Source organism: Trichoplusia ni, chromosome 17 (genome assembly GCF_003590095.1).
Source record: "Trichoplusia ni isolate ovarian cell line Hi5 chromosome 17, tn1, whole genome shotgun sequence".
Classification (NCBI taxonomy): domain Eukaryota; kingdom Metazoa; phylum Arthropoda; class Insecta; order Lepidoptera; family Noctuidae; genus Trichoplusia; species Trichoplusia ni.
This window is the reverse complement of record NC_039494.1, coordinates 5,096,088-5,122,695: the sequence shown is the minus strand read 5'-3', so window position 1 is coordinate 5,122,695 and position 26,608 is coordinate 5,096,088. Positions and strand designations below refer to the sequence as shown.

Sequence of the window (26,608 nt, the reverse complement as noted above, 5' to 3'; positions counted from 1 at the left end):
GTATTATGTATCGAAAGCTTGGAAACTAATGTTTGACCCTTTCCCAGTTTTGGTGAAATTCCTTTAAGGTTAATTTTTACTCGATTGTGAAGTCGTTTATTTCTAGTGACGAATTAGTAGTGTTTTCATTCTAAGTTTAACTTAATGTTACTTTAACTTCGTAATTATTTATGCCCTTCGCAAATATAGTTGCAATAAATATCGTATACCACAATAACAATAATAATAAATAGCTACCGACACAAAATAAATGAGTGTCATCGTCTTGATTGGTCACAATCAATCGCCGAAAGGAAACATTTGAGAGGAGGTTGGGGCAAAAAATTAATGATGGGAAATCGAGGGGAGATAAGGAAAAGTGATCAGTCTCCGCTGGGGAGACGCGGCTATATTGATACTAAATTCAGAGGATAAGACACAGGAAAAGGGGAGGCCCGTGCGTTTGAACTTGGTAGATTTAAAACGATTTTTGGTTTTAATGAGTACGGCTCTATCTTGCTTTGTTTCCGAATTTCAATGGGTCGGAACTCGGAAGTGCAGTCGGTTTATAAAAAAGGTTTTATTTCTTAACGAAAATGAATCATCGTCGTGATAATTACGTCGTATTTTATCATAAATGAAAACATACCTAACTCTCAAATAAACTTCTGGTACCTTCAATTTTGTAACAAGAAATGTAATCCTTACTTTCTTCCAAGCCACCAGCATTTTTATAATCCTTCACCATAGTTCATAAACAACCATGATTACAAAACTCATCTAAACGTTATACCACGTATAAACGTAAAAGCAACGTAAAACTACAATAATTACCTCGGTTACTACCAGCTAAAGGATTACGGACACGTGAAGGCTTCAATCTCACGCGTAAATGAGGCTTGCACGCATAAAACAGAAAAACAAGCGCACCGGAAGATGGTCCCAAGATTAATTGTGACGTCAGCGAAGCCCGGATGTAGAGGGGGGGCTAGACCGGATGTCCGGCTGACGCGGCGGGCTGTTTGCCGCCGCTCCTACTAGAATGTGTGCTGGTTTTCAATATGTTAGTTACTCAATTTAGCATGTTTTTGAAATTTAATTTTGCACACCATTATTGGTTGTCTGAAGTCAGAGATGTTTAATAGATGAATGCATGATTTTCGGCCTAAGGAAAAATTTGTAAGGTAACATGCCTGATTGTAACAATAAAGAAAATTCAACCCTACTGCTTTTATATTAAGTCTCTTATAAGCATAGCAAACTCAAGTTAAAACATATTTGAAATCATTTATAATTTATTCTCCGTGCATATTTCACCCACAATTAATGAACACAAGATTTCCTTGTTAAACAAACAATGTTAAACCGTCAGTTGTTTGTATCACGCCGTGCATAGTTGTAGCTACGAACTATGCTACGTATTCGGAAGCGGCGAGATTACGTAGCGCTGCGTAGCGTTACCGTAGCACATCGTAGGTAATTTATTGTTCTTGGTACAAATAGAGGTACTTTTCATCATGTTGTGTTCAGTTCCTTTACGCTTCGGGATAGAGATCCTCTGTTTAATTATCTCGTGTCCATGTAAACGGTTTTTACGAATAAGCAGCTAATTCAGTTATCACAGACACGACATAATGTAACGAAAATTGGTGAATTGTTTTATATAGCAACTGTATTTTGAGCAACATCAGACTCTCTTTAAACATTGAGAAGTTATGATAGAGAACAGAAATTTACATAGAAAATATTATACATATCTGTTTTCTGCATTCATCTAAAGGTATAAACTACAAGACCTGTACAAACAAATAGTTCAAACACATTATCACCAGCATCATAATATACACGTTTAATAAAATTCTAATAATATTTATTCATGACGCTATCATTACATGGAAAGCAATATAAAATAACTACTATGAGTTTATTTGTCCATATTTCATATTAAAACGTGTTATTTTATTAGCAAAGAGTTATAAACGTAAACATGGAACAGGTTCGTTAAGGGTACCTATTATGCATATTTCCAATCCATAAAATGGTTCTGCAATTTCCGTAGCTTTAGGCGAAGATAATGTTTTTAATTTACCACTTAATTGGCTTTTACTTAGCAAGTATCACAACATTGCTCACACACCTAGATCTCACGGAAATTAATAAAAAATCTTTATAAATGGCCGGCAATACATTAGAGAAAAAAAAAACATTTTTCGTAAAAGGTGCATGGAATTAATCGAAAATATCTTATAAAAAGAAGACGAACTAATGCAAAAACTGCTTTAGAGAAAGAGTGTAGAGTGAGTTGCCATTGTGCCACAAGATGCCAAAAAAATATACTGGGTTTGGGGAAAGTCAAATTACTGCAGTTCTACTTAATACTCTGTTGTATGATACTTCGAAACCAGTAAGTAGTTAAGTAGGCTTAAATATTGTGGTAAAATGCCTAGTCACCTGTTGACTAGATAATATCACACCGACCCAAACTTATCAGCAGTTTATGCAGTAAAGACACTTGGAAAGTGCTTTATTACATTTAAACTATTTGAAAGATTTTTTTTCCATTATGAGGAAATGTGAATTGTATTCAATACAAACTCCTATTTTTATCTCTTAACAAAGGCTTGGACCCAGGACTCGAATATCCTACAGACATTTATATGCGTTAACGATCGCAGAAAGTCTGCAAGTGCCGTCAATCGGCGTAACGACCGCTCGATAATGGTCCGGCATTCAGACGAAACCGCCAACAAAACTCATAAAACCGGTGTACGTGTAACTCTCTACTTTAAAATTACAAACAGTCGGGCAAGTTTTAGAAAACTCATCCCTGCAGCGGGCGTGAGCTGCGGTGTCTAGATGTGCACCAAGTAGCTTAGCTGGTAGTATTTTACTGTTATTTATATAGCAATTAGGTAATAATTTTTTCTTCACATTTGACTACCAAAAATGTGTCGTGTAATATTTCGTTAACTTGAACAACAATTATGGTTGACAATATTTTATAGACAAGTCATGTTTTGTGTTTTTTTTTTAATTTGGTATCGCTAGCTTGCAATTAACAAGCATGGTAAATTGATGACCAATGTTCAGTTCTTTATACATATAGGATACTTTAATTTAACTTTCAAGACGTTACATTTCCTTTCACTGTCATAATTATAGGCTGGTAATTATTTTATGATTTTAATTGCACTTAATCTACAATTGTTGATGAAATAAAAAAGGGTACGCTTCCAAACATTTCCAGTATTCCACATCAGTGTACGGAACATTTGTAGCTCTTTGCGTGCAGAAATAAGTTCGTCGTGCTAGAACGAAACGGAAGATGAGCAAATAATAGCGTGTGTATGTGAATTTTATTCATAAATGTTCATAATAATTGTGTACCTCCTAACAAAGTTTGTGCGAACGGCAACTCCGCATGGAGCAAACTATTCTAGTATAAATTGAGCGTACTTACTAAAATATTCTGAATGTAATTTTCATTTTTAACAGAAATTAAAAGGGAGTTAGTTCCCAATTTGTCAGTATTTTGTTTTTCTTCATGTTTGTTACCAAACAACTGCGGACTGGATGAACCGATTTTATTTTTGATTCTTTTTCCATATAAAAATGTCATCTATTTTGTCTCTGTAGTTTTTATTTGAAGCTGGTTTTATGTTTGTGTTGTTAAAAAGACTTTTTTTTTATTTGTTTTTGTACATCTTTTTTATTGAAGATTCCCTTAATAACCCTTCTTTAAGAGGAAGATAATAAAGCTTTAATATTTATATTTAGGTAGTAAACAGGATATTCATTGCATTTTATTTTTGATATCAATTTACAGATAGACAATTCAGATAAATTAAGGCCCCAACTTTAGATTGCATCTTTAAACGTTTCTTTCAACAATAAATTAGAGAATCATTAGCATTTCCTTGATAATAAGCTTTTAAACAGTAATTAAAGCGAGGATGTTATCTTTCCCACGCTACTTTCAAACTGACAAGTCCCGCGTAATCTTATAAAGTGTTTTATTAATTTTGGTAAACGTTACATTACAAGAGTACCGACGGAATGGGTGAAGGAGCTCCATAAGAAACTTGACTGCACAATAATATAAACTATAAAGTATAAGTTTTAGTAGAACTGCCTCGGATCTGTACTCATAAAACCACAAACTACTTAGAATATTCAAGGATTCAAACAAAATCGTTAGATTGCTGTTATTTAACCGGGAAACTTTCATAATGAAGTAAAAGTATGGGCTAAATTGAAAAACACGCTATAAAAAACGGGATTCCACTCGGGGCCGTCTTCATTTCCATTTATATGGGGGAACTTGGGCCGAGCTAGATAACTTATAAGGAAACTTGCTAATACATAGATTATAAGCACTGAGAACTGTGGGATTTACATAATGCCGGGCAAAGTGTGTTTACCGGTAGACGCGCGACTGGACCAGCCGCATTCTGTGAAGATGTCGGGTTTCATAAAAACTGGTTGGATCTAGATGACCAGATTAAGATAAATATGCATTTTTATGGGAAATTGTGGTCGCGGATCCTTATGTATTTTACTATCTTGAGATTCTAGGGTTTATACCGTTAACCTGTTCCAGAACTCGTTTAATTGAATTTAATTTCAAGAAATTATCTGAGACTACGTGTTTTTAGTAGGTTAAATAAAATTATAGTAACTAGATGCAGGAAAATTAATTTGACTGAATGACTAAGATTTAATAATTTCTTTAAATATTAAAATTTTCTTAAATAAATTCATTTCAATGTAGACAAGTGTTTTGTTTTAACACATTAATGAGTGACGATTCATACTTAAATCTTATAAAAAGTTAAAAATAGATTCTTGCTTAACCCAGTTATAGAAGAAAATATCAATACTCCAACAGCCACGTGCGACCGCGTTTCAGATTGAACTTGATGAATCACTCCAGATCATTAAAGGGTTTAACAAATTGCTTTCAACAGCTAATTTATACAGTTTTAACGCGGTATCAATGGGTGGTGCGAAACGCGATCATTCCATGGAAGCACTCGGTTTATCAAGACCAATGGAAATGCGGGCACTGTCTCTATCCAGCCTTCGCGTGCCACACGAAACATGGCGTGTGCTATCTGCGAACTTGCGTTTTCCAACAACCATTCACTGTGCACAATTGTGTACAAATCTTCAAACTAACATGGGACACAACTGACACAAAAGTTCTGTATTTCAGACACTGATGAAAAGGAAGAATCGAAAGTAATACGGCGATGCAAAATGCCTTAATATATTTTTGTGATATAATAAGGGATATTATGAAATGGGTATTTTGCGATAGCACGTAAAGGTTGTTTATTATGTTGATGGTTCATGAATCAATGGCGTTTATTGTTACTTAGTGGATCGTAATCTTAAACTGTTTAGTACTCCAGATGGCCAAGACTGTATTTGATTAATGGAAATGTTTTATAACTTAGCTTGTTCTGCTCTAACACTTCGCAATTCATATTTTAAGTTTATAATGATTTGTGTTTTTCTTTCCTCTCATAGCCACTGAAGCTTTTTTGCTTTACTAACCTCCAGCCTCCAGATCCAGTTGATCTGAAAAGAAGAGTGGACGTAAAGGAAAATACTCTGAAATATGTTGAAAATTAACTCTAGAAAAACTAAAGCAAAATAAGGTAATTTATAACAAAATACTTGTACAATATTCGCGTAGTGGCTTCTGTCCATATTGTGATTTGGAATCGAACCCATTAGGCAAGTCTTCGAAACTTCCTCCTTCTCTAAACTCAACACATAAAGGAATACTTGTGCACTGCATCATCTCTCCGATTCAACAATAAGTAAAGTTCAGCCATCTCACAGCAGAGGGCGCTCTGGGCGGCGCAACGCTCATCGCATAAATCGGTTGAAATTGACAAGTTTACGTACAAACGACCATGTTATGCGGAATCGGGCCAAGTTTTCAACAGACTCCAAATTTATGTGTGCCATGTTCGTACGTTCATTTCTATTATTGTGAAGTTTGGTGCGAAATCATCTTTTTGTTTCCAAAAACCCATTAAAAGTTCTGCCAAATGTCCAGAAGTTCAGATTTAAGTCTGTTTGTGTTTTAGCCAGATCTTCTGGCGGTTCATATGATTTTGGTGCCCCCAAATATAGCATAAGCTTGTAACATGAATTTTCTCCCCATCAATAAGTATGTCGTAAAAATATGTTTTGAAATGATGCTAAATTATGGTTTTATAACGATTCATCTAACCTTTAACATATTATCATCACACTAGTCGTTTTTTCTATATAAACATTTTTTGCGACTGACTGCGAATATGAGAATAGCAGTCAACTGCTTTCATAAACTAGTTTGAAAAGCGCCATCTGTTCAAAACATAGAAAACTAGCGAAGCGATGCAAGTTTACTTGAGTTCCTTGACCCAAACGGGGCATGGAGCATGTTCGCTAGATGGCGACACTAACGAAAGTATTTTCGTCACCTTAATAATATTTTCAGTATTATCTTGGATAAAAAAATATTTTAATAGCTCACTAGGCTTGAAGGAGATAACATTTTTAGGGTTCCCTTAGATGATAATGAACCACCTCGGTAAATAGTTCCAAATTTGTAACTAGATGGCTCTGCGCTAGTGACGTCACCTTTCTGAATGGCGGTGTTAAGATTTTCCGCGACTTAACGACTACCCATTTCGGCCGCCCAGAAGTCATACTTACCTGGCGTAGGAGAAACCGTGATCATGAAGGCGGTTCTCCCAGGGCGAGGCCTTCCCATTGCACTGCGGGCGGGTTGACCCTTGCGATTATCCCTAATGTGGATAACTCGGACGCGTAATTTTTGGTAGTGAGGGACTGCGTACGCGCTGTCCCTCTCAGAATTTGATGTAAATGATAGAAACTAGCCTGTGATTCATTGTGGTTTGATTTCTTGTCATAGTGTATGTTGTATCAGGAAAGAAATATATACTCGACGAAAGTTATCTAGGTTACGACCCTCAATTAAAATCTAAATGAAACATCGGATAAAAAACCACTCAAATTCCAAAAGCGTGTCAAATCAGATCATATTAAAAGTAAGATGATTACAACGTCCCGCATAATAGATGATAAAGCTAATGATTAGTTAATTAAATATAGCAATTTAGTCACCCTCGCGTTAGGCCATTGTCGGGGACAGGATGAGTCTATCAAGGTAGATGCGGAATGAAGAAATATGGATTAATATCATTAAGCCTATGAAGACTATCAAATGTGACGTTTTCAACAACTTAAAATAATCAATTTTATTCTCTTGTTGGGAAAAACATGAGGTCCATTTATATCTTCATTCCTTGGGTACTGTGGGAGGCGATTTACAATTCTGATTAGCCGACCACAAAGCATAAAAAAGAAGTCTATAATTTTTGTGAAGAATGTTTGGCCAAAGAAGTCGACAAAAGAACAGAAATATAACTATTTAAAAAAAAGGTATCTAGCCCACCTCTTACACCTCTGCTAGCTTAACAAAAAGGAGGACTTTCAAGTGATTATTGAACCCTATCTAAAATTCCATTTCTCCACGGCAGAAGTGAAGAACATCTTATTAGTTGAATCTTGGCATCGTTATATAATAACAAATGCAGTTAGGGTTATTATTAAAATGTATCGTTAAAAACAATTTGCTTGGAGGGTCACTCGTCTTGCGCTCTCTTAGTTATTGCATCCGGTACGATATGATACGACTATCATACAAACACGATCTGTGTGTTTGTTTATTCTTTTTTATTTGTTCCAAATGATGATTTTTCAATAATTCTCTTTATGACTATTTACCCACAGTAAAATTATTTTATGCAGGTATATACAATTTTGAGCTTAAATCTTAGACCAATTGATGAAAGGTACTTACTTAGGTACTTCTGGTTAGATGGAATGGGCTATCAAACAAACGATGGATGGGCTAGTGTGAAAAGTCTTAAGAAAGAAAAGTAACAGGGCGACGATTTACAGGACAGAATGGAACAAGAGTGTTTCGCGAACCCTCAAATTAAATGACGAAGAAAGAAGAAGAAACTTCGTTTCGAGCCAGGGTTAGACGGAGCTAAAAGCTCATATTATTTAGTCTGAACTGCATATCTAAACCCAATACATAATCTAGTCTTTTTATTGAATGGACTGTTTTCCTAAACAGTCCATATCAGTCCAAGAAGAAAAGACGGGTGGTCTTGCTCACATATCCATCAAATTGTTACTTCTTTCCCTACTTGTCCCATCCATACAACAACATTACGAGTCTAAGCAAACATACATGAACTTCAAACAAAACGCTCCAGTGCAACGCCGGGTAAAGATAACTATCCAAAAAGCCCAAATATTAAAGCCATTTATTAAAGAAAGGTCAGCCGCATACATTACCTTATCAGTAGTAACACGTGAAAAAACACAATTTGTTTGATAAAGTGCGTGTTGCAAGTTCAATGAGAAAGCGGTCAATAGTCATTGCTATCTTTTTATAGTATTTTATCAGTAGGTACACGATGACTAAACAGATTATTAAAACTTATATCAGCTGGTTATTCAAATTTCACAATATTTGTGAAATTCTACTTTTTTACTTTTTCTGTCTGTTCGAGCCGTTTCCTAACTCATGTGGTCGGTCATTAGTTTCTACACGAACACATCCTTTATAAATAATAGAATTAAATAAGTAACGCATTAGTCTATATAAAAAACTAAAAGTACCTATAGGTATCTATTGTTACCAGAAAAACCATTTAACTACTGCTTATGTTCAGTATCCGTGATGTGATCTTTCTAAACAACCAGATACTTTTTTATAAGATCAAACGAAAATCGTATGTCCATTTAATCGTATCTTAAACTGCAGAGCAAATACTCCATACTTCCGTATAGACAGAAGAATCTCCTAGAAAACTCAAACCAAAACAAACCAGATAGATATCGTTGTTTAGCAAAACAGAGTCGGCAGCGGTCACTATGCCGATGCATTATTCAATTAGACTGATAACACTTAAGATGATTACTGGTAATAAAATTGTAATGTCTTGTTTCCGAGACGAGCGCGTGGGCTAGCGGACGCGGTGTGACCCAACAGGGGAAAGTTTTTTGACTCTTATGAATAATGTTGGGCCTTCATGTTCAATCCAGATCATCATTATCTCCTATTCCTTTTTTTTCAAATATCTGTTGTCGGCTCTCCTTGCCTGCGTCTTCCATTGCTGTCGGTTGTGAGCAATTGAGACATCCATTGGAATTCCTCTGTGGATTATCGTCAACCAGGAGATCCAGATAACCTTGGAGAAGGGGTGCCACCACCCTCTAAAAGAAGGAAAGACTGTTGCAGTTTAAAGGAGAGACGCTATATTCTTCGTTTCTTGCACCGTCATACTGCCCCAAGTGCGTTAGTTTGACTTTAATGGTTGGTGTTTAGCATTCAGTTTGGTTGTAAGATTAAATATCATCAGGCAAATCTGCCAAACTTTTGGCAATGTTAAATTGACCAGTAAAAGTGAGACCGCCCGAAGGGTTATGAGAGCATAAAAATCTCGATAACAAGATCTCTTGCTTAAATGTTTACCAATATGAACCCTAAGCTTTTGTGGATTCTATACAAAGTGTAACCTAAGTATTCAGGAAGCATAATCCTTCATGCCACACTCAGTAATCTAATCTGCCCTACCCCATAATTATGACTTCCATGTATTATGAAATTCACTAGCTATGACATTACCTACATATATTTAATTTAAAACGATCCGCTTAATTGAAACTTGAAACTCAGAACAAGTAAATATAGGTTCATACATTATCTGAATCTCTAGATAAATTGTCTGTCCTCTTCAAAGCAGATTTAGCACCGAAAAAAACAACAATTCCAAGAAAATCTCAGTGCGACGGATATCTCCCATTTTATTATTTGTTCATAAGTCTCGTTTGGTAAAATTGGATGACACACACTCTGCGTAATTCGCGAGTCAGGAGGTGCCGTTAACCCTACAATGCGACGGGTGACCCATTCCATGGTACTGTTTCTGATTGGTGGAATAGACCGAAGATAAGAAGCTTAGTTATTTAAATATTTTGCAATACCTATACCTATTCGAATGACGCATAACACAATATTAACATGTATAGGTGAAATTCTCGATCATGTAAATATTTACGTTCATACCAAAATGTAGATCTATAAATCAATAGATACAAGTATTTTGCTTTATTATTAAACCGTATCTTCATTAATGTATGGTATTGTAGTCGCATTCGCCAGAATTAGCAAGAAAACTTGATAATAGTTTTCTTATCGTGAATGTTGCAAAGAAACCAATGAGGTGATAAGAGTCAAATGTCCCTTAATTTCACAATGTTAAAATGTATGGATTAATTACACAAATGTAAGAAATTTAGTTCGTGACTTTACCAAGTTCATCCTCGATACGTAATAAGTGTAATAACTAGACGCTGTGACGTTGCTTGGTGACTAAGAGACGATACAATTATATTTCGCAATATTATATGTTCATGAAATGAAATAGATGACTCATGATGTTGTACCTACTGTTTTGCAATATTTGTATGTTATTTGGAAGTCTTGTCTAGTGTTTATTGCATAAGGGAAGTTCCTATTATGACTGTGCTTAAATTATTTTGATCAATGGAAAGTGGGCACACCCTCCGAAAATAATTAACACAGGCGATAATTTAGCCACCCCTAGCAAAACCAATTTGTCTATCAATTAAATTTAGTAAAAAAACTATCAATGTGGGATCCCTTGATCTGTCGGACGGTTAAGTGTCGGAGTTTAATAAACTGTTTAATTAAGAGCGCGTTAGCGGCGCTGGGTTAGGTTAGGGCGCAGTGCGAGTTGCGCGCGCGTCCCGGCACCATGCTGGTCTTGACGCTGTTCCTGACGGCGGCGGCGTGCGCGGGCGCCCGCGCGCGCTCCTTCAACATCACGCACCTCATCGTGCCTGAGGTGGTGCTCCCCGGCCAGCCGGACGTCGACATCGAGTGTCGCTATGACGCCAACTTCACGCTCCTCAGCTGGTTCAAAGGGTCCAACGAATTCTTCAGGTATCGCCCTGGAGCTGCGCCCAGCACGCGCTCCTTCCCTATCCTCGGAGTCGGTACAGTGGAGATGCTCGCTTGTGGTCCCACCGCCTGCAGATTACGACTGGGATCCTTAACAGAAGAAGCGACAGGACTCTACAGGTGTGATATTGAAAGGGATGTGCCTCCATACAAGTTTGAAACCAGGACAGCGCATATGGAAGTCCACGGGCATCAGCACAGGCGGCCTTTACTCGAAGGTTTAGCTGAGGAGTATGGTGAAGGTGACACAATACAAGCGTACTGCCGCGGAGCGCCGGACTCTGAACTGCGGTGGTACATCAACGGTCAGGAAGTCGAGAATATGAGGGGATCGACGACCCTGAAGAGGAGGAGCAGTCGGTTGATATTCTTAGGCCTTCCGCCGACGGTGACAGTGCAGTGTGCAGAGTTTAGGTACGGGAAGATATATGGTTCGAAAGAAATGAAAACTCGTTGGAATGGAGTCGGTCAAATGCGCCAAGATGACACTCACATGAAAAACCAGTCTAATACACTGATCGGTTTCAGTTACCTTGGAATGTTATTATGTTTGTTAAAACTAAATATGTAATTTACAAATATTATGTTCCTTATAATTTTAAAACGAAATTCAGTGAATGTATGTGTAAATTTGTTGTCATACGTGTGTAGAAATTAAGTCTTATCTATCTACTACATATCATGTCTACCATTATAATTAGACATTACTGACTCAGAATCATCCCAGAATTAATTTAGGTAATGGAACCCAAGATCTCAATGTCAACAAAACGTGGACTTGCAATAACATGACCAAATAATGTACCACTTGTTTTAAAATGAACCAAATAATGTCAATAAAATATTTATTTCGTTTATTATTTTATTTTATTTTTTATAAAATTGTACTAAATATAAATATGTTAAGGTAGGTATCTGTGCTCATGTGTAATAATTCAATGTTGATCTTAATAAAGTCTTAAAATACAAATTTGCTTTTTTACTGTTTACCCATTATGAAAGAACTCTAAGCACATAGTAACTACTTAAGTAAGTAACTTAGTAGTAAGAAAATCTGTAAACCCAACAAGAGACAGTTTCTTTTTTTTTATTCCTTCGCCTTCTCAGCATTATAATAAATGTATATTCTGATATACATCACTGATATTGTGTCACACACTCAAAAATGCTGCGATTAAAGTTTTGTCCTTGTCTCAAAATATTGCAAATAAACGCGGGGGTAGTGCAACGGCGACTATTGATCCTGTCCAAATCTTCTCAAGTGTTCTACTTTACTGGTCGACCTTTCCTATTGACTTTATAACTTCGCCGATCACTACAAAAAATATCTGGATATTATCCGATAGATCATGAACAGAAAGCATGAACAAAATCTCGTTTTTTTTTTACGAAAAAATCGAGATCTCTTTCATGATTCGTGCACAACCAGTTAAGAATCTAAGAGTAGAGGGTAGAGTTTGCTCAACCAGTTAAGATATTCTTTCTTACCCTACCGGTATAAGAATATGTTTATTAAACAATTTATTTACCTTCTTTACAAATACAATTTTATGACTAGGTACAATGAATAATTATAAATGCATGTACGTTGAAGGAAGTATCAATTACCCTATTGAAAAGAATTTGTTCATCAACAGAATTAAAGATACCCATATTCAAATATTGCTTTGCAACTTGTTTGCAATATCAAGTATGCTTTGAAATGTTTCTCTATCATAGTGCATCCCTTTCGTTTCCTTTTTTTTATAGATACGTTTTGCCACAGGTTTTGAGGTATCATTCACTTGGAATAGGAAGGGGTGTAAGTCCCAAGAACGAATTTATTTAATAACCATTTCAGTACGTATTGATAAATTATTTGCGCCATATATGAAATATCAGTAACATTGGCATGTTTACACAACATTTGCACAATGTTTTTTAATCCTCTTACAATATTCTATGAATCAAACGATGCGCTCTTTTATATGTTGCCATTACAAATGACGTAACAGTCATTACGGGTATAATTATTATTTCAACCAATAAAATTGCAAGGTATAACATGAGTTTTAGCATTTTTTTTCAATTTTGTTTATTTTTTTATAATACTTTATTCTAAAAAAATCTTCTTTTATTGCGAGTTTTTATTTTTAAAACTATTCTTCAAATTAATCAGGGTGATTTTATCTTTTTGTAGTGGCAACACCGACAAAAAAGATGGCGTAACTCGTGGCCCCTGCTTTATACAAAAAGTGACAGCGCATTGCGCAAAGCGAAGTCAAGTGTGCATGTTACACGGTTAAACATGTTAAAAAGTTTTTCTGAAATTTTAGTTTTATGTTACACTCGGTGCACAAATCGTTCAACAAGAACTGATATATTAAACTTTTCTCCGTCTTGATTAAGTGACATACTTAGTTTAAATAAATAGTGAATATATATTTTAGCAATTATTGTAAGTAAGCTTCGTTCGAAAAACAAATCTTTCACCATGCCTAAAGGAAAGAAAAAAGGAAAATACGGTAAGTGTAAATTTATTTTGACATCAAAAGTGTGTTTAGTTTGGTTATGTGGTGCGTGGAGAGCTCGAATTCCGCCAAGAATGAGATCACGCGGCGACCTTGTGCTGACGGACTTTCCGCGGGACGTGTGACGTTTACTTTATTTGCTCACGGTCATTATGCTGGATGCCAGCAAGTCGAAGGACAAAAGGCACCATATGTTATGCTAAATCTGAATCTAGACCTTGGTGCAGCAATGTAATCGTCGAGTTTCGCAAGCCTCGTGTTATTTTCAAAAGCAACCTTTACTTTCACAGTTTCATAACGACGCGAAGTTCCCACATGTTATTTTCGAGATGGTCAAGCTTTGTCTACAAACACTAAACAAAGTTTGGGCCATTGTGATATGACTTGACATTTGGACTGTTTATCTAACTGACACTGTTTGGCCTTGCTGTCCATATTTAGATAGTACATTATATAATTTTACATAACAATATGTATAAATTGTGTGTACTTCCTGGATCAAAGAACATGTGTGCTTTGTCATTAAAAGGTAGTGAATGGAATTGTTGCACACTTAAAATTATGTTTCTATTACAATAAAGATGTTATGTTATGATAACTTTGCTTCAGCCTTACAATAACAAAACATGATATAAATATTTTGTTAATATCTAGTTTTTCTGTAGAATGTTCTTATAAAAGCATGTTCAATTTTAGTTTAAAATGCATTTTTTTAATTATATTGCTCTGAAAATATTTAAAACATTTTACTTGGCTCAATATTTATGACAGTCAATAGTAAAGGGATTAAATTAATTATAACAACAACATCATGAACAACAATACGTGGGTTGTTTGGGTGTTAATAATTTTATCATTCTTGCTTATTCGTAGCTTTCCATTTCTGTAAATATTTTCCTTACCACCAACCATATATGTGTTAAAATTATCAATTTTATGAAACATCTTTAGTATAATTAGCTCTGAACCTGATCATAAGCGTATGATAAATCCATATTATAAATACCAACAAGAAAAACGGACATAGTCCCCCATGGTTGTAGAGAAATTACTTTCATTTTTACAGTAACAAAGTACAAGCAAAATAAATAATACATCAAAACAAGTTGTACACTTATAACATAAGAAAGTTCAGATGTTACACAATTTAATCATAGACAGTGTAATGTGAACGGCCTACTGACACAGTTCTATGGCTTGCCGCTGAGAATATTAATACAAGCCGCATTTTATCAATACTGAGGTTTTCTGAACTAAAGACAGAGCTTACTATATCATGAACTACATATGGGTACTAGTTATAGGTAATTAACCTTTGCCAAATTATAATTGTGAAATTAGGTGTAATTAAATTATTGAATAGAATATTTTTAAAGTAAAATATTCATATTGTATATGTCATTCAATTGACTGCAATGTATGTGGCAACACATTAATAAATACAATTTTTGTGAGCAGGTATTAAAAACTTTTTTAATTATTGTTTTAGGCACTATGGAGGTGTCTTATTATGATATAAGAACCTCTTTAGTATATACTAACCTTCTAAATAAAACATCACAAAATGGCTCTTATAAAATACACTTGACCTTTCCTCAGGGATTTATCCTTGAGAGAAAGAAGGTCAGTAAATGTGTTCCTTACAATCTATGTTTGTTACAAAGCTCTTATAAAATTGGTAACCTTTCTTCCCAAGTACATGCTACTTCATACATTGCTTCATGCATCATATGTGTGTAATTTCTTAAGTAGATATGTTCTTTTATTTACAAATAACTTTTGTTTTATATATGACGAATGAGATAAGCTTTAGAATAATAATGTACTTATTGCATAACTGTTATTAATCCCTAGAGATAAAATAGGAAAAACTTAACACACCATACAGCTGGCCACAAACATTAGGCATCAACATCAGCTGGATTTTATATACAGTACTGAATATCCTTCAAGAGAAGAAAGTCTTTCTATAATAGACCTTAGCACCTTGAAATAAGGTTGAAAAATGTGAAAGTTAACATTGTTGTGTGGTGGATTGTATACTGCTCTAATTAACGCGATTGTTATCAAATGTTCAATTAGTTTTAATAGATCAGCCCTTATGTGGTAGGTTAGTAACTTGCAACCTTTTCTTAAGTGTCGTAAAACTTCGTCTTAACATTAGTTCTTGTTTCATTTCACACTTTTTAAGAAATTCCTAAAATTTTGAAAAATATTTATTACATTTCTTACTTAATTTGTATTTTTTATATAATTGTTTTTGCTTTAAACGCAGTAACGCGTATTAAATTATTATATCTAAAAACAAAATTAAAGAGAAAATACATATTTATCATTCTGACCCACTATATGTATGCAACAATACAGTAAGCCATCAGTTTCACGTTGCATTTTTGTTTCGGTGGTTTCTATTTAACCTAGTTACTAACCTTACATATCACGTTACATAGTCGCGACCACAACTGCGGTTAAAACTAACAATACTTATAAAACAAAAGCTCGTAATTACATATAAATAAACACAATTATAGCAACTTGCAACATCTAAATCAGACGTAGGCGTAGGAACAACACTGATCCTGTCAGATTTGAATTAAGAACATGATTGTTTTCTTTTTCAGAGCACAGAAGAACTGAGCAGCCTTATTCGTCAGACGAGGATGCCGGCATAGATATGACCATAGACAACTGCTCCGAGATCTCGGGCCAGTCAGACCTCAAGAGCAACCATGATGATGCAGGTATGTTAACTAAACAAAGAAAAATGGTTGACTATTGTTCGTATTGGGCTGTTTTACTTGTCTAATGTTCAGGATGCTTAAAAACGACTTAAATTAATAGATATAGAGGAGGGTGGAATTATGTTAATGAAAAACAAAATTCATTAAAGAACTGAATTGTATTTGACAAAAAATATCGATTTAATTTTTAATACTATAACATAACACGAATAATTATCTTATGGGTAGATATTAGTTCATTTACAAACGCCCCAGACTACAGAAATTGATCGGATCAAAGACCGCGTGGAAGCCGCTAGCTTTCTCCCTTATGTCGAGTGACTTGCAAATCTCTGGAAACTGTGTATAATATACATTTATATAAGTAAAGGCGACTAGAAACTATTGATCTACTCAATTGCAAATTGCTTGAAGCGAATTGTGTATACCACTTCTGGACTTAAAATAAAAATGGTTTAGTGTTCTTTTTAACGACTTATAGGATAAATAAATATGGAATATTAAAGATATCTATAACTATTAAAATATTGCTAATGCAGAATAAATATCGCGAGTATTGTTACTTGCTTGTAAGAGGAAAAACTGTTACATCGTTCAGAATTTTACTTAAAGAACTAAGGAAACAACAAAGATAACCCTTTAACGCACTTATTCTTTTATTGTCTTGTTAAAATGCTGATATTAAAGTTCCGGAAAAATAACAGACATACATAAACAGACATCTAACTATTTAAGAACAATAACGGAAAAGTAACTGGCATCCCAAACAGGCGCAAACAGACATCTATTTATTAATGAACAAGTAGGTAGGTACTTGCTCTACGTTTGTTCCATTTGAGTAACATATTTATTTATTTATTTAATCTTTTACGTACAATTGTGGTACATAAGGCGGACTTAATGCCGCATATCGTGAGATCTACAGGGCAAATCACAGCAATCTTGATAGCGCGTTCAATTGCATCCTGTGTTCTCATCTAGAACCAGTCGTAAGTAATACTGACATGCCATATGACTCACATTGTCTAGTGTCATTGTAAGTAGTTCACACTTCACACGCCCATATCCTGATATCAGTGATTTTGTAGTAGAGTAAGTAATATTATTTTTTTATTCTAATTCAAGAAGTTTTGTAGTAAACGCTTAATAAACTTAATCATCATTATCAATCCACAGCCTTTATCCTCCCACTGCTGGGCATAGGGGAACCTTAATGAATTTCCTTAATAACATACATTTAATAACTCATTTAATATCCATAATCTTTTCGGTATTTTTGAAAATAGCTTCGTCATCGATCGTTTGTGAAACGAAGTAACTAATCGAATTATACCAATCCAGTCATTATTAATGATTACCTTCCTTTACCTAAATCCATATTGTAAATTATTGTGATACAATAGAAATACTAATTTTAAACAGCCAACGCGAGTTCATAGTTAATGAGGCATCAAGTATTTAATATTTTCTAATTAAAATTCCTTCAATATTTCTGATATGCTATAAATCGCTTCCAAGGTTCATAGGCTACATAACTAGGCAGCTGTTTATATGAGAGTTCCTATTACTATTTAACCCTAATAACTGTCGCTTACGCCGAAATATTTACTGGGTAAACTAGTCTGAATAATTGAACGCATAAATACTTAATAAAATAGCGTTTAATAAATACTTTATTTATTGCTGTAAAAATCATGTCATTCCTTTCGATCTTTTCATTATATTATACAAGCTGTCTTACGATAGAAATAACAGAATTATATGTATGTATTCCCGGACGGTACGATTATATTCTCTGAATTTACAACAACGTTTGACCTTGTTGAGATCTCTAGATTATTTAACAGAACGCTCGAAATTTATACACACATTACATTTTTGAGAGTAGATTGCAGTATGTATTTTGCAGTAGTTTTTTTTTATAATACCAACAAACTTCCTTAAACTTATTACTCGAATTATGTAAATTTAATTAAATTCGAAAAGTTTAATTAGCCCTTGTGTTGCGTACTTTACTTCAAAACCACGCCTATGATACTCAAAGTTCTACAAGTACGATGAATATCCAGAATCATCCCTCTATCAGAATAATATAATACAAATATTAATTTCCTTCGTTCTATAACAAATGTTTGGTATGATAGAAACTGTTCATGTCGTGCCATTCTCGCTGTATGAAACACGCATATGCGTGCGTATCACAAAATACTGGAAACGTCACTCGAAACGTAGACACGTACGTAATAAAAAAGAACCAGAATATAAATTGTTATCGCATTTTGTCGGTTGATTATCGCTTAGAATTATTTATTGTATCGATGACCGATGCAACCTTCAAATACGATTTTTAAACTGAGATATTCTGACGGTCCATGTTTAAAATATATAGAATAGTCACCTTTAAGCCTTTTGATTCAGTATTTTACAATTACCGACGTAAAAGTCTGTTTTTAAACCAAAATACCTTCAACTATTATTACAGCCCGTAAATTCAGCTTTAAAAAATCGAATATTTCCTAAAGGACCAAGTAATTGTTTGTTGCACGATTTACATATCGTTTACAAGTACTTTTATTGCCAGCGGAGATCGCGTGTCAAACAATACCCGTCAGAAACCAATGCAGGTGTAATTTTAAAAAAATACGCTAATACTGAAACTTGGCTTTGTGTCAAGCTTGTACGGCGCGTCTAAATAAAATACGCTGTTATGAAATAGTATCTTCACTATCCCTCTATCAACATAGTCGTTGTTATGTAACACTGGATGATTAACTCCCTAAAATGGCCTTTATTGGCCATTCAAAATATGCAAAAGTTTTGTACTTTTAACTAGAGCAAACAGCTCAATTCGTCTATAGGGCCATTTACTTTGATTTATATCTTTAGCATATGGTTATTATGCAAGTATGCAGTCTGTAATATAATACCTCCTTCCTAGTTTCAAATGTTTATAAGATGACTTGCCAATATTTGCAACTAAACTCATAAATAAATAGGTCTCCTCTGTTTACCTTTCAAGCGTTATACCAAAGCTTGGCAGGCGTTTAGGAAAGCCGTATACAAGTATCGAATAATTAATAGTGAGTGTAGTGACTCAGATTTTGTTGCCAAGTTATACGTGTTCTAATTAATCGTAATGGCTCATTCAATTAGTTTACAGATATTGATTTGTTCTGTATTACAAACTTTATTAAATCCGTATTGTATGAAACCAAGAAAATGCTTGTATTATGTTAAGAATGATTTTTTTTGAAAGCGAATGTATTTTACTATTCAGGAAGTAGAAAAATGTGTCTTATACTTAAAAATAATGCCACTGCTAACCCTAACGCGAGTGTATCATCAGATTCTCCTCAAAGTACCTCAAAACAACATTGATTTATCTACTTAGAAACCACATAACAAATTAGAAACAATAACTCTACGAACTTGTTTGCACAAATGTCGAGTGCCAGTCATCGACCTAGGAAGGACGTCTGACATACGGACATCCAACATACACACCTACGTTCATTGTTTGTCTTGCTTTTAATGTTAAACCGATGGAGTATTAATAATAGTTATATCGTAACTATGAGTATAATGGTTGAAAGATCTGTTGATTTGGAAAGCATTTAAATTAGAGTCGTTTGTTAAATGTCACTAATTTGAATGTTCTTGTGAAGGTCAGGTTTATTATGTACTATTAACGATAAATGCTTTGTCCGTATTCTGTTTACATTTTGATTTGTACGGACAGTTCTCGTTGTGTATTTAGCTAAATTATTATTTGAAACAATGTAAAACTTCGGAAAGTTAAATCGTTACAGTGAGAAAATCTTACTCCTCCTTTTCTCCCACGTAATACTAGTTCAGTATAATAGGTAAACTCAAACGAATACATTCTTATCAATAAAATCCATTATCGTCAGCGTCACGTTCTACTTGCGTCTGCCTGCAATCGAGTTAGAAAACTGTGACGTAATAAGTACGTAGGATTATTCTACGTCATTTTACAGTAAAGTAAAGATTTTGCGCGACGCCCACATAAAGGAGTGACGCGTTTCCATTGTATGAGGAAATTGAAACGACCTATTTATTTAAAGTAATTTCTTTTATGGCTTCTATCAAGACGTACTTTCTTTTCCAACATGTTGAAATTTTAAACTTTTCACCGGGTTGTGCAGGGCTTCTTATTGAGTAACTTTATAAGAATGTTTCGTAAGTTGTCCAGAAATTAATCAATAAAGCCAGATACTTTGTAAAACAAAGGTTACACACCCATAATGTTTACTCTAGTTGATAACATCCAAATTGCGTAACCAAGAGTACTTGATAACTGACATTCTCGTAATATAATGTATCTGTTATCAATTAGGCTTATACAACATTACAAATTGCATATTGAAAATAAGCAAAATGCCTAATTACGGCTGCTAAAAAGGTGTAAAATATGATTTTAAAACTTGTAAAAGCAATTAAGCTTTATAAGTCAACTTGCGAGGCATTCTCAAATCCTTTTCAATATCTTCTTAATTAATAGAGTTCTAGCCACGTACACTTAGTGCGATGACACTACGAGTCTATATAATTTTCCACGCTGTGACTCAATGTATGTATTCATTGTCAATGTCATATTCCGCATGCATGACATGACAAGCAAGCATAAACAGTAATTTAATGTAACATCCAACTGTATACATATTCTCTTTAATATATTATGTTTTTGGCTAGATCAATGTTATTCTTTAGGGCAAGATCGTTTTGTCCAACTTTTTTACGGCTTCCTTAAATCCTCAACCAGGGACCAGGGTATGACAAATAAAATAGGTCTTGTGTCCTAAACTTATTAACACGTGATAAACGAAACAAAATATTCCATATTCTATCACAGCCTAGTCGAAACAAGTCTATGTTAACATAGCACACTAATTATATCTACACTCACGTGCAAAATACGCTTTGAAGTCTCAAGATTGGTCGCTTCCAAGGTTATCAACTAACTTGATAAAGTCTGGTTATGTCTCGACCTTGCCAATTTATAGGCGCTCGCCTATTTTGAATAATGATCGGTGTAAAATGTTCCGCGGAATATTTTGCACTATTGTTTATACAGTTTTCATCAACCTCGTAATACGTAACGCGCAGGTAATTTTATGATTATGATGCAGTTTCTTTCGTGACGTCATGTCAGTTTATGATAAGTTTCCGGAAGATTTGTCAATTGTAAACATAATTAATTTTGACCAAAACAAAGTTACAAAGAAAAACAATAGCCACTCATTTGTGTGGCAAATTCTGGAGACATACATCTGAATTGTCCGATAAATAATTGAACTTTATACTTCTTTATAATTGAGGTTTATACTTCGAAATAGTCATAGAAAACCTTTCGGGAGTGTAAGACAACGTTTCTGACAATCAAAGTAGATCTGGGTGCAAGGAAATCTCTGTCTTCAAATTTGTAATTGATCTACATAAGCCTTTACTTTACACTAATATTCTTTAATTGATTAATGTTCTTTCCTTATTCCTAGAAAACGAGATCCAAGAGAAATTCGAGGAGAAGGTTCTAGAGTTAGTGGAGGCACTGAACGCTCGTTCCAACGCGGCCCGCGCCACTGCGATGACGTCGCTCCGCGCGGCGCTGCAGCGGCGGGCGCTGGAGGCCGTGCTGAGCGCGCACCGCGCCACGCTGGCCGACCACGTGGCGCGCGCGCTGCGCCGCGGCAAGGACAACGAGAGGAGGGCCGCCGCCGCGCTCGCGCCGCTACTCGCCTTGCAGGTACACGCTGTTCTGATATTATTCAGACTCCATGTCCAGAACACCGCACGGGGATATGTCAAAACAAATAAAAACACCTGAGCTCTCTCCTTAGTGGTGTGTGTTGAAATACTACGCATTGCCGCGCACCTACTAAATACGGGGACGCTGTACGGCGGTTCAGGTTTAGTCAGTAAGAGTCTGACGCTACCCACTTCCTCCCCCGAGGACGTGACTGTCCGTGGAGATAACACGCCTAAACAAAAAAAAAGTATTTTCCTTGGTATTGCGAGAGTCGTTGCACCGCTAACGTAAGCACTGCCTGACTCCAGCGGGATACATACTACGATATCAGTTCCCAGATTGATTTGAAAACTTTTGATCTTGTGACTTATACCCAATATTCTTGCAGATTGGAGAAGAAGGCACAGAGGAGTTCGTGCGTGAGGTGCGACCGGCACTCATTTCCGCGCTCACAGACCTCTCCGCCTCGCTCGACACACGCACAGAAGTATGTACTATATATATAATCACTAAATAGAAAGAATCAAAATAACACCACTCGAATGCTGGTTATTCCTAACACAATAACTGCTATTTCTTGCAATGATTTCAAGCTCTCTATTTGTTAAATTTCGCTGCAAAATGTGGCCAATTTCGTTTGGCTTCTAAAATTTGTTTCAAGAACAGTACTTCCTTTTTTACGTTACTTACCTTACCTTATTTAAACGTGACTTTGGAAGTAACGTTTTTAAATAGGTTCGTTAAATTTTTAGAGCAAAAACACGAGATAAATAGTGTCAAACAAAATATTATAAGTGTGCATATTACGTTGCAGTGCTGCTCATCTCTGGCTGTATTGTGTTACCTGATGGAGGAGGACCTCACGGAGATCTTGGAGGTGATGCGCATTTACGAGACCATCTTCAGCGGCAGCTACCTCAAGGTAAACTACTCAAATATGTATTTTAAAATGGTATAGCATAACATTACTTGCCTTACGAGAAACTTGGGGAATGGCTAATGAATGAATGCTAAAGACACCTAAATTATTGTTTCATATCCATAGTGTTGCAAGTTGGTACGACCGTGCATTGTCTATGAGTTATACACGTAATAAAGGCATCATCTAAGCATAATTAAAATGTTTCTCGCTTCCTCAGGGTGACGGCAGTGTCAAAGTATCGAGCGCCCTGTTGGCGGCGGGCGGGCTGCACGCGGCCGCTCTGGACGGCTGGGCGCTGCTGCTGCCCCTGCTGTCGCCCGCACACGCACTGTCGCTCATCAAGAACCAACCACCATCCTTCTCGCGCCTCACTGACCTACTCGAGGCCTGTTCATTGGAGGTAACACATCTTTGAAATACTTTTATTAACCCTTTTCATAATTAACTGCGTAAAAATACTGCTAATCATCTAAAATCTTTATTTTTATTCTTTGGTGTTACCTCTTTCTATAAAGACATTTGAAAAATTTTAGTGTATTACATAGTGATAATTAAATTATCGTATCGTTGCGCTCAAGTATTAATTATGTTATAACCGTTTTCATAAATAAATTTAATCATGTTTGACATTATTTGTAGGTTCGCATGGCAGCTGGCACAGCTCTGGCTATCGTTTACGAAACAGTGATGGACGATGACGGCGGCGTAGACAATTCCCTCGCTGCGCATGTCGAGGAGATTCTGCCGCGACTGACCGAGCTGGCGCGGGACTCGCACAAGTATCGAGCCAAGCGGGACCGGAAGGTGCAGAGAGCCACCTTCAGAGATATTCTTAAGTATTTCGAGGTGCGTACTTTTTAATCATACGTGTAGTTGTCAGATTTGAATATAGCATAATTAAAATGTAAATGGAATGGTGAAGAAATAATTTGTGGATATGCCATTAATTTGTGTGAATGGATTTTACCTTTTTAAATGTAGGTATTATTACTTTATTAATGTCAATGTTTTATTGAAGTCCTAATTGAAGAATTATACGTGTGTGGCAGGAGGGCTCTGCGCCGTGCGTGTCGGTGCGCGTGGGCGCGGAGACGGCGGCGTGGGACACGTGGGGCGGCGGCGCGGCGTACGGCGCACTCGCGCCCGCGCTGGCCGGCGCGCTGCCGCTGCTGGCGCCGCACGACGCGCGCCTGCGCGCCGCGCTCGCGCTGCCCGACCACGCGCCGCAGCTGGCCGGGCCCAGGGCCAAGCTCAACAAGCTGCAGCGGGTAAGGCCACGCTACATACATACTTTTTTTCTTTGTCACTGGAAAAAAAATCTATTACGCATCACGTATGTGCAACGCCCCGGTAAAGATGTTCCCGGTATACCCACCAAAAAGACCCAGCGGCACTCCGACCTCGCCTGACTAAAGGGGCCTGGGAGTCTATGTCGTCCAGTACACCACCGGCGACTGCCCGCCTTACGGCAAGCCCCTCATATCTCCCCCCCAGAGGAGCTTTAGAATGACCAGAGCGTGGGGGGTGATACTTGTAATGTAACGATGGCGCTCTCGCGCCTGTCAACCGTTGATCACCCTCTGAGGATACATACTACACCAACCACCTTAACACATTCAAACCCCAAACGAGTATCCAATACCAAACCATCAAATTCGCCAGCTCTACCAACTTCACAAACTTTTACATAAATACTGTAAACTACATAACTACGAACATTATTCTGTTTACCCACTAACACAATATCCTAATAAAATACTGAATATATGCCAAGGTTCAGCTATTATCTGAATATTTATGATCAAATGGCAAAATGCCACCTTTAAGTAGTGAACATACGTAAACGCTTTGAAATTATAATGCTTACTCATTTATATGTAAAATATCTATAAAACAAGTTTACCACGTGTGAATTTCACTCAAGTTCATAATAATTTGTAATACGGTCAACTATTGAATTAATAGACTAATAATAATTTTCGTTATTTCCAGCATTTACAAAACAACGCAGCATGCAAGGCCCGCACGCTAGCCCGCAACAAGAACAGAGACAAGCGCTCGGCCGCTCTCGCCATGTGAGCCCCCCCCCCCACACCTCTGCACGGTTCCGCTACAAAAACATGTCTCGGTTTACTTTAGAACTTAGTTTAACGCTAGCATCGTCGACGAGACGCCTTACGTAGTGTGTCGCCACTCGCGCCCGCGGGTCAGGCTAGTTATAGGTTAGATAGGCTAGTGTTAGAACCAAAGAAATTCATATTATTTTGGATAAAACAAAAACGTTGGAACCGTCTATTTTTGAGGCATATTGTTTGTCGCTCGATCATTTCTCGCAACGCTGCACTAACAGATCTCTACGAAGTTCGTTCATTCCTTTTGCGAAGTTGATGTATTTTAAAATTGATATTATTGCGATCGATTTCATATCATTTTATATAGAACATTATATTCTTACTCCATATCTTGGTGATTGGGCTCACGCTTCTTTATATTCCAAATGGACTTAGTTGCGGCCGACACCTTAAATGTTATGATTTTTAGTGAAATATTTTACTATAATTATACTTATGTTATTTTATTGATATTTTTGTATTAAAATTGACAGTTTTGTGTGTTAATAGATTACATAATGTTAGATTTACTTCATTGCATTGTTTCTTTTACTTGCCATGGATTTACGAACGAGTAAACCAAGGTTTTGGAGTAAGGTCGTTTTATTTTAACGGTTGATAAAATTAATATTTTCTATGACTTGTACTGTTCATATATCTTATGTATATGTGATACGTATGTGTGTCCTAGTGAGGATGAGTGCATCGCAGTGCAATTCATATGTTTATATATAAAGTTTCTCTGTAAATATTATTTTAATTAGGATTCGTCGTTCCGGATGCCTCGACTTTGTACATAAATAGGTTATACGGAATGTTGAAATAATATTTATTATGAGAACCAACATCTGTTTTATTTTTATCACCATCTAATATACCCCATTTGTTGCTGGCAACCACTATCTCTATTTCCAGATGGGTAAACCGAAACCAATATATGGATAAGCTAAGAAATAAATTGGCTTTCCACACTAGCCCAATGTATGAATGTGCGTGTGAACTGAGGGACCACAGTGGGAATTCGCGAAATAAAAATCCTTCGATTTAGTAGTAGATTTAAAACAATTGTAAAACGAACCTGAGAATTTGTAAACAAATATATTTAAACCTACGACCCATAAAATGTGGCCCCTCGGTTCTCGCAGACGATCAGCCAGAACTCAGAAAGTGTCTTAAAAAATAAAAAATTGTATATCCAGACTTTTAGTAAAGAATTTGTGAAGATTCTTTCTTAATACTAGACCACTAGGGAAGCAAGATAAAAAAATATGTAACGACCGAACTGTGGTTGTTGTGATCGTTAGTCTGCACTGGCAGCTTGGGCATGGAATATTGAGTGAAGATGGATCAATTCAGATTGTTATAGCGCGCCGATAGTGGGTGTCAGGCCTAATGACATTCAGGTATTCTGGTTACTAAGAAAAATACAAAAGGAAATTACACTGTAGATCCACATCAAAAGTCCCAAATAAGGTAAGTAAATAAAATACAA

General features: G+C 36.0%; 2 protein-coding genes and 1 non-coding gene across 3 annotated transcripts; all 3 read left to right on the top strand.

Annotated features, from left to right (window-relative positions):
- The first annotated feature begins 6,685 nt into the window (after nucleotides 1-6,685).
- LOC113502737 lies at nucleotides 6,686-6,849 on the top strand. Its single transcript, XR_003401377.1, has one exon. It is a non-coding gene; the product is annotated as a U1 spliceosomal RNA (small nuclear RNA).
- A 2,087-nt stretch (nucleotides 6,850-8,936) lies between these two features.
- On the top strand, nucleotides 8,937-12,035 carry LOC113502554. The gene has a single exon (XM_026884170.1). The coding sequence runs from the start codon at nucleotides 10,860-10,862 to the stop codon at nucleotides 11,634-11,636; it is 777 nt and encodes a 258-aa protein (XP_026739971.1). The 5' UTR covers nucleotides 8,937-10,859; the 3' UTR covers nucleotides 11,637-12,035.
- A 1,253-nt stretch (nucleotides 12,036-13,288) lies between these two features.
- On the top strand, nucleotides 13,289-25,961 carry LOC113502267 (interferon-related developmental regulator 1). Its single transcript, XM_026883764.1, has 9 exons — nucleotides 13,289-13,569; nucleotides 16,197-16,316; nucleotides 21,833-22,080; nucleotides 22,472-22,570; nucleotides 22,898-23,005; nucleotides 23,223-23,405; nucleotides 23,645-23,851; nucleotides 24,055-24,273; nucleotides 24,998-25,961. The coding sequence occupies exons 1-9, from the start codon at nucleotides 13,539-13,541 to the stop codon at nucleotides 25,082-25,084; spliced, it is 1,302 nt and encodes a 433-aa protein (XP_026739565.1). The 5' UTR covers nucleotides 13,289-13,538; the 3' UTR covers nucleotides 25,085-25,961.
- Nucleotides 25,962-26,608: the final 647 nt, after the last annotated feature.